The sequence below is a fragment of the Camelus ferus genome, chromosome 16 (assembly GCF_009834535.1).
Source record: "Camelus ferus isolate YT-003-E chromosome 16, BCGSAC_Cfer_1.0, whole genome shotgun sequence".
Classification (NCBI taxonomy): domain Eukaryota; kingdom Metazoa; phylum Chordata; class Mammalia; order Artiodactyla; family Camelidae; genus Camelus; species Camelus ferus.
The window spans coordinates 39,523,962-39,537,131 of NC_045711.1; the positions used below are offsets into that span (position 1 = coordinate 39,523,962).

Sequence of the window (13,170 nt, forward strand, 5' to 3'; positions counted from 1 at the left end):
GTGCTTAACTTTAACTGAAGTTGTCTTTTCTGACCATGCGTTTTCGGTCTCCCTTCCCTCCACTGCATCAACACCACACAGGCAGACGCCTTGTTTTCCCAGCCACCGGTGTACCCTTAGTACCAAGAACTGGGCTCGCACATAGTAGGTACACGGCAAACACTGGTGGGTGAATGAATGATGCTCTAACCTCCTCCAAGTGCTTCAGGTAACAAAGTGGTAGAGGGCTGGGACGGGGGTGTGGGGGGAGCCTTCCCTGGCATTTCCATCTAGAACCATGGCCTTTAAGGCTAAATATCTTGCCCCCTCCACCCCGAGATCGAACTGACGAGGCCACAGCACTGGTGGTCACCCCAGGAGCTCTGTAAATCCACACAGCCCTCCGGGGCTCAGACCCTGGCAGCTTCCCCCTCCACTGGCGCTGCCAAGGTTGTTTCCCACGGTAATGGTGTGTTTAGGGGGTGACTTTGGGGGACCACAGCCAATCCTCTGCAGTGTGACTCAGGAACAAGGGGCAGAGGTCAGAGGGTGGATGTAGGTGCCCCTCCCAGGCCCCAGGGTTGCCCCGCTGGGCTGTTCTAAATCAGAATGGCTTTCCTGCAGGAGGGAGAGTGGGTAGCGTGTCCCCGAGCTGTCTCTACCTGGGTGTGACTGAGACCAGCTATAACCAGGTATCAGAGCACACTGCAATGTGGGTGCAGGGGGGCACTGCAGAAGGCCCAATGCACCCCGGCCTCCGTCAGACCAAAGAGTGCGTGTGGGGGGCTGAGATGGAGAGGCAGAAGTGCTGTCACCATGAACTGACTCTGCAGTGGAGTGAACCCTCTGTCAGGGGTTGGGGACAGTTCACGGGATAAGAGAAAGGGCTCTGGAGTCAGACTGTCTGGTCAGATTTTGGCTTTGCACAAACCACCTACCCTCTGTGCCTGAGTGCTTCATCCATGAATCAGGAATGGGAACGGTGCCTCACCCTAGGCCTGACTGTGCAGGCGGAACAAGTTCACTAGGACAAGCAGCCATGGCTGAAGATACACAAGGCCTGACCCCCGTGTTCAAATGAGTGTCTGCGCGGTCAGGCGGCTGGTGGAGGGAGACGGAGGACCGACTGGAGGTGAGGGGAGACTCCAGCAGCTCACCCCACATCTGACTGCTCAACCTGGTTTAAGAGGTGGAACATCTGCTCTGGGGGAGTGGGGCACCCCACCCCAGTGGGTTTGCTCCCTGAGGCCCATCCCAGCCGACAGGATGCAGAGAGACAGGAGGGGTGAGACATCTGGGCATGTGGAGAGGGGAGGCGCCTGGTCCAGCTCCGTGGGCTGCAGACTTGGGGATGTGTGACAGCCCCGTGGGGCTGACTGACCACGAATGTTCCTGGGAAGCTCCCTCACCCCCACCCCAGGGGGTTCTGTGGGTCTGGGAGGGTCCAGGAAGCTGTCACGTGTACAGCCCGAGGGACGAGAGTGGTGGTCCTGGCCCTACTGAGAGAAAAGATTCCCACTGAGGGGAAAGCGTGGGCTTTGGTGTCAGAAGACATGGATTCGACTCCACTACCTGTGTGACTTGCCGGGTGACCCTGAGCAAGCCCCTGGAGCCCTCTGAGCCTCAGCTTCCTTGTACGTCAGAGGGGAAATGGTGTCAGTGACCTTGGAGGGATGCCAGGAGAATCAGAGCAGATAATGCACCTGAACAGGCTTTGAACAGGCACTGTCCACTCGCTGGCCACGTTTGCATTCTCGCCAACACCTAGTAAGGGGCCCAGGCACGCAGCAGGTGTCTGGAAATAAACTACTTCATTCAGCATGTCTGAATTCCTGTTTGTTCAAGGATAAAGGAGACCTGGTTTCTGCCCTCAAAGAATTCATAGTGATTTTAAGGGACAAAACAGTATGACAGGTACTGTAACCATGGTTTGGCCTGGGGTGATGGGAGCACAGAGAAGGGAGGCCAATTTACCACAGGAACCCAGGCTTCTCAGTAAAGGTTTATTGAATGATTGCTTGTGGGCCAGTGGCATGACCTCTGCATGGTGCACTGCAGGGAGAGAGGCAAAGACGGCTCTCATCCGCCAGAGAGGAAGAGAAGGGAGTGGGAAGGGGCAGGCTGAGAGGAGTCAGGACCCTTGGGTTTCTGATCCTGTGTGATGTTAAGTCCTTCTAAATCTCTCTGAGACTTAGTTTTCTCATCTGGCAAATGGGGAGAAACTATTAGCTGTCTAACTGATTCACAAATTCCTACAGGGAGAAAAATTAGATAAAAATGTAACTGTATCTTGTGAAATACTAGAAACTGCACAGATTTCATAGGTCATGATAAAGAAGAGAGAAAAAGAAATGTGTGTGTGAGTGAGCTGGCACTGCACATACACGGTCATGTTTAAGCCTGCTCTTAGGTCAGTAGTAACAAGTGTGATTGCCTTTTATGGAGAAAAAAGCTGAGGCTCATAGAGGTTAAGAGACTTCCCCAAGGTCACACAGCATACAATCGGCAGATGTGGGATTGGAACCTAGTATTCCAGACCCCTGAGGGTGGCAGAGGATTTGGGGACGAACAGATCTTGGAGACAAAGGGCAGGGACAATTCTGGCCTTTGTTGGAAACACCCCACATCTCAAAGCAACTGTCAGGGCCCCAGCCTGAGCAGACCACAGCAGAGCCGGTTGGCAGTGGGAGGCCACATGCAATAGGTCCATAGGGCACTTACTGGCTGACTGCTTAAACCCCTTGGCAGAGTGGACGATGACGTGGAGGAAGCCATAGAGTCCTGGAGACTCGTCGTCTGCAAAAGAGAAAAGCCCCCAGGGAGGGGGGTGATGAGAGACCTGTTTCTTCCCCCCTCACCCCAGGCTGGCCGGACACAGGGTGTGAGACAGTCTGAGCCTTGGTTCGACAGCACCACCTGGTGGCCAGATGAAGAAATTTCCTGAGTGCACTGCTTCCTAAAATGGGAGCTGGTGCCCCTTCTCCCTCCACTCAGCCTGGGCAGCCAGCCCACACCTTCCTCCTGGGCCAGGGATTTCATCCCATTCCTGGGGGCACTTTCCCTCCCACTCTGAATCCTGCCTATCTCATGGCTGCCCTATTCAGTCTAGCCTTTCAAAGTGAAACAACATCTATGTAAGTCAGTCACTCTGCCAAATGAAGATAAGGTCCAGCTCTGCCTCCTCTTTGGGAAATGGGGGGCAGATGACCCTCAACGGCAGAGGAGCTTGCCTTCAAAATCCCCTTTCCATAAAGTGTGCCCCTTCCCAGCACCCATGACAGCCAGATTCCACCCACTCCAGGCCAGCTCCCAGCCCCATCACAGCCCTCCCCTGCTCAAGAATCTCCCATAGGCTCCTGGGTTTGAACAACATACTTCCTTGCTTGGCATTCAAGGCCTTCTAAGATCTGAATCCTGGAAACTTCCAGTCTTATTTCTCATACATTACTCTAATCCACCTACCCCCCTCCCACCCTGGCCCCACCACCATCCTGCCCTGAGCCTCAAGTCTTCTGGTTCCATGAACTGACTACTTTATGAACCTATTAATACCACGATCCCAGTGCACCAGGGTGCCAGATACTTCTCTCAAGCCAGAGGTGGCCAGAGAGGAGCTGGGGCCATCCAGGGACTCAGCAGAGAACAACCCTTATTCAAGCTGTCTGTGTACCTGGCAACTGAGTCTTCCCAGCCCAGCTGAGCAGAGATCAGCCATTTGCAGCCAAGTGTCTGGTGAGGTCTTTGTGGAAGGCCCCAGCGACGCCCCGGGGGCTCGGACCTGTTGATTGAGTAACCTTTGCTCCAGATCTTACCGTCTTTATTGCTGGTGACAGGAATGTTGTGTACAGTCCTAAGTTTGAAACAGGATCCCGTGAGCACCTGGAGCTCCACTGAGCTCAGGACAAAGGCCTGGAGATCTGTAGGAGGAGCCGAGAGGGGAACGTCACCACAGGTCCACTGGGACCTACTGCAGGAAAAAAAGCTTAGCTCTGGGGGCAAAGTTGGTGATTGAAAGGGAGGGAAAGTAGATGCTCACCTGGGGATGGTCCTGGTGCTGCCGGAGGGGTAAGAACGAGAGTCTAACTAGAGAGGTTCATGAATGTGTGTGTGAAATGGCAAGAGAAAGAGACAGGCTCTGGGTCCAGTCCTATTGCTAATTCATTGTACACCTTCAGCAACTCACTTAAATTCTTTGGGCCTCAGTTGCTCAGTAACATCCATTAAACGCCACCTGCCCTGGCACTACTGGGAGGGCTAAAGAGGAGACACTGGGCATGAAAATGCAAAAGGCCCGTTGCTGCCCTGGATAGAATCAGGGCAGTGTAGAGTCAGGGCAGGACTTTACCTTTCTTCTGGAGCTTCTGAATTGCTTCTCTCCACTCTGACCTCTCATAGTCCGAGGACAATAGGAACAGGTAGCTCTGAAGAGAGGAGAGGGAAGCTCAGTGAGATGAACATAGTCAGGCCAAGCACATTTTTGGATTTTGGGGCCCCCAACAAAGCTCCTAGCCCAGGCACCCCTAGGATTGGAGAAGGTGGCCGGGATGAATGCCTTCCTAGGAAGTTTAGTGACGGGAGTGGCCGTGCCAGTGATGGCCAGCAGAGGGCACTGGCTCCACAGCAGCAGGGAGAAAGAGTCCAGGGCCAGAACCATGGCAGCCTCCTCAGGAACTGGGGGCTTGAGTCCCTGATTCTCCCAGGTCAGGGCCAGGAGCCATAGAGTGGGCAGCCCTGGACTGAGACAGGGGGCTGTCTCTGTCCCATCCCCATCCTTCCTGACCTTTCCATTCCGATTGTGGATCCGAAATGGGATTGTGGGGGAATTGAGCAGCAGCAAGAACTCATTCTCAAACATCTTCTTTTTGAGGCGCTCGATGGCCCGGCTCTGACCTTTGTTGGCTTTCTGCAGGGGACAGAGGGCACAGATGGTTTTCCTCACACTCAGACTCCACTTCTCACCCAGTAGCTCTACGTACAATGGTCCTCTGTATAGTCATCATTTTTTCCCTGTATTTCATGATAATTTAATATCCTGGGGGGCCTAGCTGGCCGTGGAGAAAGCGGCCTCTCCCAGGACATGCTAATTCCTAAGCTAGTAAATGACTCCCCTGTGTGTGCACCTTTCATGTGCAAACCAACACTACCATCACCGTTAACTACACCAAGCCCATATTTCCTCTGCCCTAAATAACCCGGGGCAACTAGACATGGTCACTCTAGCCCAGAGCCTGCTGACTTATTCAAACTAGCCTTCCTTGCCCTGCCTTTCTTTCCCATGGAAAACACAATCCAGGCTCTGGGTCATGCATCCTCCACGCTCCTTCTGCCTCTTAACCAAACCCAGCGCTTTCCCAAGAGGCTCTGCTTGGCGTGGTGTGCCCCCTTCTCTTGGAAACTGTAAGTAATAAAAAAATCTCCCAGTGGCATCAGCCTCTCCGGGTTGGCACTCAGTCATCTCCATAAATTAAATTAAGAGACATCTGGCTGAAAAACTACAGACACCTTTCAGCACAAAGCCCCCACTCTTGGCCTGGGACACAGGGCCATGTCCAGCCGGGTACCCTGCCAGGCAGCTCCTCACCCTCCACCTCAGCCTCGTGGCATTATTATTCCCTGTTCTCTGACAAGCCGTTCCCTCTCGGCCGGTGTCCCTTTCTCCTCCAGTTTTTCAAGTTTATATTTTATAAAGGATCCCTTCCCTTTCATTAACCACAATTATGCTTCATGTCTCAGTTCCAACGCCATCCTCAAGCTCCACAGTTAGAATTCGTCCCTGCAGCATTTTTTTTACCCACTAGACTGGCAAAATTGTAACAATTGCTCACAGCCGGTGCTGTGACAGTGTGGGGGAGCAGTGACTGTGACACACTACCAGGGGGAACGTGATCGGATGCAAACTTCTCAGAGGTACATCTGGCAATGAAATGCACAAGCCCTCTGCCCCAGACACCCCCACTTGTAGCGAATCTACTGGAGAGAAATATGAGTGCAGATTGAAGAAACAATCTAAACACTCAAATACACTGTTGTGCAGTCAAGCAACAGAACACGATGTTGCTGCTCAAAAGGATCTGCTAGACTGAACTGCAAAACAACATGTGTAGTCTAGTCTCATTAAAAAAATACACACATACACATGAAAAAATACACATACACACACTAGCATAAGCATGGAAGAGTCTAGAAGAATACACCTCAAACTGGTAACAACGGGGAGTCTGATGATCAGTTTTACTCTATACACTTTGGTATTGTGAGCATTTTTTGTTATAAAAAGCCAGTGTTACACTGATGATTAGAAACAAATTATGTTAAATAATATCATTCAAAGAATAAATTGCTTCTTCTTCAATGACTCAGAGAACAACACTGTGCCTTCTCCAGTGACTCCTGTCATGTTGTGTCACGTGCTGTGGTCACACACGGGACTGTCTGCCTTCTCCCCTGGACAAGGAGGTCTATAAGGCGTCTGGCACATCCCTGGAGTCAGTGGCCAGCGGAGGTCAGTAAGCATGGCTTCAACTAAGCAGAAGGCCACGTCTGCACACCTGGGGCAGGAGGAAGGGCCCGAAGCCCACCGCTCCCAGGACTGGGTGAGAAACATGAATGCAGGATGCCCCTGAGGTGGGGGTGGTGGGCAGAGCCAGATGGGGAAACAGGCTCAAATGAGGCAGGGTGGGGCCTGGCCGTTCAGGAGGAGGACACCTGTGCTGGGCAGGGTGCCCCCCGCAACCCCCACCCCAGTCAGACCCTCAGTCCTAGGACATTCCCCTGCTGCAAACATCCCTGGGGTGATTACTGTGGTCTTCCTCTGTTCAATGAGAGACGTCTGAGTTGAAAGTATCCTTAGAGGCCATCTGTTCGTATATTCCTCAACAATCGTTCACAAAGCACCTGTGTACTATGTGCTAAGTACTGGGGCATAGAAGTGAAGAAAACAGCCCCCTTATTAGAGTTGAAATTCTAGTGAGGAAAAGAGAAGGCTGCTTGTGCAATTATGATTCAGTACCAATAAACTGAAGCACAGAGGTAACTATCAGGAACCAGGAAGCCAGGCGCCCAACCCAGACTATAATGGGCAGACATCAGGGAAGGCTCACCAGGGGAGGTGAAGTCTAACCTGAGCCTGGATGGGTGAGAAGGAGAGACCAGGCCAACAAACCAAGCCTCTCCATGCCCTTCCTCCCACTCATGGAGACGGCTCCTCCTGGGGTGCTTTCCTCTAGCCACTGTTTTCAAATATATGAATTTAAGGCTATACATTTTCCTCTAAAGAGCACTTTGGCTGCATCCCTTAGGTTTTGCTATGCAGTGCTCTCCTTTTCATGAAGTTCTAAACAGTTTGCAGTTTCCATTTTGATTTCCTCTCTACCTTGAACGTTTTAACTTCCCAGGCATATAATGAACTACCGTTGAGTTGCTGATCCTAATTTTACTGTACTGTGGTCTGTGAACATGACCAGTATGCTACTGATTTTTTTTTAATTTGAGATTTCCAATGCAGCCTAATATATGATAAATGTGACTGTTCTATGTATATTTGGTTTGTTGGCCAACTGATTTGTTGGCCTGGTCTCTCCTCCTCGCCCATCCATGTGTATTAGACAAGAGTCTCATTTCTTTGTCAGGACACAAGCTTCTGTGTGTTTTTAGATCAACTGACATTCAAAGCCTCTGTGTATTTATTTGCCTAGTTGATCTGCACATTTCTGAGAGGACTTCCAGGTCCTTCCTCTTGCTTACATCCTGTTTCTCCTTAAGAGGGACTTTTTCTTCTCTTGCTTTTTCCTTTTCTACAGTGTTTGATATACACTGTTCTCCAGAAAACTTCCCATAATTAACCCCACTAAATTCTGAGCACTGACTGACTCCTTGGCTTGCCCCTCATCTGTTCAGTACTAATCTCCACGGACAGAGTCTTTCCCTGGGTGCACAGATGTATCTTGAGGGTTATAAAGAGAGGCCTCCCATTCTTGCATCCTGCCTTCCTTGTCAGACTCCCAAACATTACAACTTCCCCTCCCTCCACCTCCCTGGCACACCCAGTTCAAAGGGCCCCCCAGAAAAACAGCCAATTTCCCTGTCCCAGCTAATGCCAGGCTCTGCTCACTTCCTTCTGAATTTCACTCTTAAGGGCAGAGATCTTCATTTTCATGTCCTCCAGCTCGTGGTCTGGGAAGGGGTGCACCTGGGGGCTGGCCTCAGACTCCTCAGGGGATGGAAACACTAGGTCAGCCAAGGGGATGTACCACTTGCAGTCATATTGCTGATGCTTCCTGCAAACAAGTCGGAGAGAGAGGTGAGCCAGAGGGGAACTTGGATCTTCAGGCCTGAATTGCTGGAGCCAAAAACCACCTGAGAGGGATTTACTGAGAACTTGTCACAGGCAAGAATGATCTCCATGCTTGAGAAGCCCAAATCAGGAAATGCATGTGGAACAATGATAGTCAGGTTCTAGGGTCAGGCAGCAGTAAGGGCTCTGGACCTTGGGCCTGCTGGTCTTCTGGCCCAGGACGACTGATGTTCTTAAACAGCCCAAACCTCTAGGGTATGATCAAGAGGGGTCTCATGCTTCCCTATTCCCCACCCCACACTCTCCCCTCCCTTCTAGCCTATCTACACTTGGTTCATATTCATTATCCTTTGGGCTAGAGCTAGAATACAGATGCTATTTTGAATGCCAACTCTTATCAATAGAGGTCATGGGGTCCTGAGTTGAGGATTATAAAGCCATATCCAAGTTTAATGGGAAATAGTGCCATGGTCGATTAATAATGTCTGCCATGGGCAAAGGACTTAAGGCAGTAGTAGTAATGTATCCTTACGACTGCCACCTCTGCTTTAGAATCCTCTCAAATCTCACGAAGTTCCAGGGAGTCATCCTCTCTATGGAAACTCATAACAATCCCTCCTTCTGTCACTTCCCCCAGGACTTTGGTGTGCACCTTCCTGCAGCACTGAGCATACAGCTTGCCTCCCCTGGCACACAGTAGGTGATAAGGAAATATAGGTGGAAGAACGCAGGAATTAATACTGAATAACCTTTCTTGCTTATGACACAAAGAGACCCCTATCAGTGGGTTTGGAGATGGAGCTGAAGCTTTTGAGTCAGATGAAGGTTCAAATCTCATCTCCTACACTTCCAGTTTGGCGACCTTGGGCAATTTATTTAACTTTCCTAAGCCTTTTCTCTCATTTGTGAGATGGGGATAATAATATCTACTTTGTGGAGTCACTGGGGAGATTAGAAATAATATATTCCAAGCATTTGTCATGGCACCTGGCATGGCATAAGCACTCAATAAATGGTAGCAGCAGATTTAATGAATATTCACTCAGTTGCAGTTAGCAAAAATTGAGAGATGTCTAATAAAAGGAGAATGCTTAAGTAAATTATGGCGTATCCACTTGTAACATCATGCAGGAAAGTAAAATGATGATTATGAAGATTAGACAGCAACAGGGAAAATGCTTATGACGTGAAATGGAAAAAGCAGAGCCCCAAATTGGGTATTCACTCTGATTACAAGTATATGAAAAAACATAAGAACATTTAAAAAAAACTGGAAGGAAATATAGCAGCAGGAGACTGATGCTTATGTTCGGGTGAGTGATGGTTTTTTTTTTTTTTTTTGTAATTTGGTTGTATTATCTTCATAATTAAAACCATGATTTATTTTTAGAAAGAGGCTATGAAGTAAAATAAAATTTAATTAATATGTTTTTTAAAAAGGGAAAAAAATGCAGATGGCCCCAGGTTGCTGAGAGGCTCCACAGGGGGCAGGGTTTAGTCCCTCCTCCCCATCATGTACCCCGGACTTGCACACACTCACCCCGCTGAGGTCTTCTTTAGCTTGGCGCACAGTAGGACGTCTGTGAAGAGGAAGACGTGCCGCAGCTTCCGGGAGCTCTCCGACACTTCCACCAGGAAGCCGTCCTTCACCAGCTGCCGCGTCTGAGGGAGATGGCACACCCACCCCGCCTGCTCAAGGTGCAACAGCCCAGGGCCCAGCCTGCACTGGTCCAGCTGGGGCAGAGCTGGGGGCTCCAGGAAGGGACCCCAGTGCGTGGTGGTTAAGTGCACTGGCTTTGGGGTCATGCACTGGGGCTGGAATCCAGACTCTGCCACTTCCTGGCTGTGCTCTGGGGGGCAAGTTCCCTGACTTCTCTGAGTCTCACCCTTAGCATCTGTAAAACGGGGATAATGATATTTGCCCCATAAAGTAGGAGTCCTCAAGGTGGTGTATGTAAAACAGCACAGTGCCTGGCATGTGATATGTGATCAACAAGTGGTAGCCTTTCCCTGCAGCTCTCAACAGCTCACACGGGGATGGACCCACCCTGGGTATGAATACCCCCGCCCACTGACATCCAGAAACCCCCCAACCCTGCCTAAGAAGTTGATCTGGTTTCAGTACAAACTCGACCTGCAGACCCACTCAGGCCTGTTTATGCTGCCTCTGAGGGGATCCCTCAGCCACCTCCAGGCGGATGGGAGGCCCTGGGCTTCCCTCTGTGGGCCGTCCCAGTGTCCTGGGGAATCTGCAGCTGTCTCTCACCTGGGCTCTGGCTGGTCAAGAGCATTCTGCTCCACACAGGACTTCCAGAGCCTCCTCCCTGCCACCCTCAGGGCCCGTGGGCTTCTCCGGGGCTGTCTCGGTCCGTCCCAGGCTTCCCTGTATTCTGCGCCATGGGACCTACATATGCTGCAACATGTAGGTGAGCATGCAGAAACTGCACACTTAACATGATCCGAAACTGGCTGCATTCTAGGGCCTCTGGAGACCTTTCAGATGTCCCCAGAGTCAAACAAACTAGTGACACTCTAGGGTTTGCAAACCAGGGCTGGGGGCTGCACACAGGGACAGCTCTGTATGCCCCATTAGTCACTCTCTAGAACCTGTCCCTCATTACTCCCTTCCCCTAGGAGATGCTGGAGGCTCATAAATGTCATGAAGGAGCATGAACTCAGCCAGCCTTCACTCCTAAACGCTGCTTAATTACCTCTCCTGAACAGGAAGCTCTGCGTGGGGGCCAGGCTGCTGACCGGAGCCAGTAACTGTGCCTCTGGTTCTTCACATTGCTTCCCCTCACTGAGGTACCCCCACCCTTCCACCAAAAAGGGCCCCCAGGGAATGGGAGCTGCTGCACCACATTCAGGTGCTCACTTGGGACAGTCCAGCCACCTCTTTGTCAGGCTCCCCAAGCTCCCTCAGCCTGAGCCATTATCTTCCAGGGGACCCTGAGGACATCATACTGTCCAGAGCAGGGTGTTGGCATTCAAGATAGCCAGAGCCCTGGTGTGGGGGTCAGCGCATGAGGCTTGCAGACAGATAACCCCAGCTAAAGAATCCATTTCTGACACTTATGGCCAAAAGACCTGAAGAGACTCTCCAGGCCTCAGTTTCCTCGCCTACCTCAGTGGACTATAATGAAGATTAATGGTCACCGGACTTAAAGTTGTCAGCCCAGGACCTGAAGGCCTCTCCTTGGCTGGGAATGAGGGATCAGGGTTGGGGAACCGTAGGGCATAGGGCAGCGGTGCCTGTGCATGCAGGAGAGCAGGGATGAGTGATCTGGTCCCCCACACCCTCGTCAGCCCAGGTGTGACGCTATGCTGGTTCCTGAGCTCACCTCCCCCTTGGGGGTTGTGACCGCAGTCCGGCGGGGGTCAATGTCCTCATTGATGCTGGAAAGGAAGTTCTGAGAGATGCGGAGAGCATCCTGTAGCAGTGGGTAGTCTGGGTGGTCCACAGGTGTGTGCTTCAGCAGGTCCTGGGAAGGATGGAGAGATGAGTTGGGGGGAGCAATTCTGGGGCTTAGTAAGAAGACAGTGGGGAGTGCTCAATCCTCACCAAAACAATTCTGAGTGGGCACTAAGGACCCACATTCTAACCTGGTCCTGCCTGCAAAATCTGAACTAAAAACTTAGGGTCAGAGCAGCAGGGGTGAGGGCAGTGGTACCCCTTTATTCCTGCTGCAGTCATTATTCTTCCCCCCCAGTGGTGCAGGCCACGTGGAGTCTTATCTCCCCAAGCAGCTGGGAGAGATACACCCCTACTCACCCCACAGCTGCTCCAAGGACACTGGAGGCCATCAGGCAAGGAATGGGGAGGCAGGAAGTGTCTGCCTCCCAGGGAGCATTTGGCCAGAAGTCAAGCTTAGAAGCCAAGCTATTTTTAGGCCCTGGCCCCATCAGCATGGTTACCACAGGCCAGGCAGGTGCAGTCAGGGCCCAGGGACCCTCTGCCCAACTCCCCAATGGGCTGTTCTCAGTGACTCCAGCACCTGCCCACCCTGGGCTTGTCTCCCACCCAACTCCTAACCTGCCCCTGGCCATTCAGTAGGGAGATACTCACGTGTAGGACCAGGGTGCTCCTGGTGACTCGGTCAATGGGCTTGTAGAGCAGAGCTGTTGGAGGAGGTGGGTCAGGAGACAGGACAGATGAAATACTGGGAGTAGCTTGAGACCTTAGGGACCAGTCTTATCCCCCGACCCGCCTCCCTTCCCTGCATGGACGCCCACTCCCAGGAGGTCAAAGTGGGTTCCACAGCAGGTCACATCTCCATTTTCATCTCGGGGCAGGCCAGACAACACCAAAAGATGGACACACAGCCCTGGGGGCCCAGATCCCCTCCCACGTACCTCCTCATCTCACCCCCCACCAGATGGGATTTCTTCAAGGGCCGTCCATCCCCCAGGCCTGTCCTGACCTGACTAGGCTCAAAGCAGACAAAGATGCTCCTCTGTACCCTCCATGCTGAATCACAAAGCCTTATCCCAAAGGGCTCCAGTGCACTTAGGGGCACACCTGGGACCCCAGAATGCAGGAAGGAGACACACTGTTTCTCCAAGGAGGGCGGCTCCCCCACACCTGATCATTCTCATATCTCCCTGGCCCCAGGCCTGGCATCACCGGCTGGAAATGGCAGGCTTCATCTGACCCACACAGTTGCCTCATCTTCATGAGGAAGACCCTTCTCCATGGCCTCAACCCCGAGTCAGAACAGGACAGGCTGAGGGCCAGGGAGGCATGGCTGATCTCCACAGAAAGGCTCTGCTCTCCAGCTAGTGGCAGCTGAGGGGCAAAGATTTCCTAAAGGAATTCTGGTGGGGCTTTGGGTAGGAGAGCCCCTGGAGAGGCTGGGAAAATGCAAGCTCAGCAGGCAGGGTCCTCTTCAACCACACCC

At 51.9% G+C, this 13,170-nt stretch overlaps 1 protein-coding gene across 4 annotated transcripts in view; it reads right to left on the minus strand.

Annotated features, from left to right (window-relative positions):
- ABR (ABR activator of RhoGEF and GTPase) overlaps positions 1-13,170 on the minus strand; it is a 172,688-nt gene that overhangs the window by 38,344 nt on the left and 121,174 nt on the right. For all 4 annotated transcript variants that reach the window (XM_006184972.3, XM_032457509.1, XM_032457507.1 and 1 more), the window contains 8 exons: positions 12,339-12,391; positions 11,614-11,754; positions 9,813-9,934; positions 8,090-8,255; positions 4,760-4,882; positions 4,325-4,400; positions 3,792-3,896; positions 2,701-2,775 (listed from right to left, as the gene is read on the minus strand). In XM_006184972.3, coding sequence (XP_006185034.2) covers positions 2,701-2,775; positions 3,792-3,896; positions 4,325-4,400; positions 4,760-4,882; positions 8,090-8,255; positions 9,813-9,934; positions 11,614-11,754; positions 12,339-12,391 — 861 coding nt within the window. The remainder of the gene's footprint in view (positions 1-2,700; positions 2,776-3,791; positions 3,897-4,324; positions 4,401-4,759; positions 4,883-8,089; positions 8,256-9,812; positions 9,935-11,613; positions 11,755-12,338; positions 12,392-13,170) is intronic.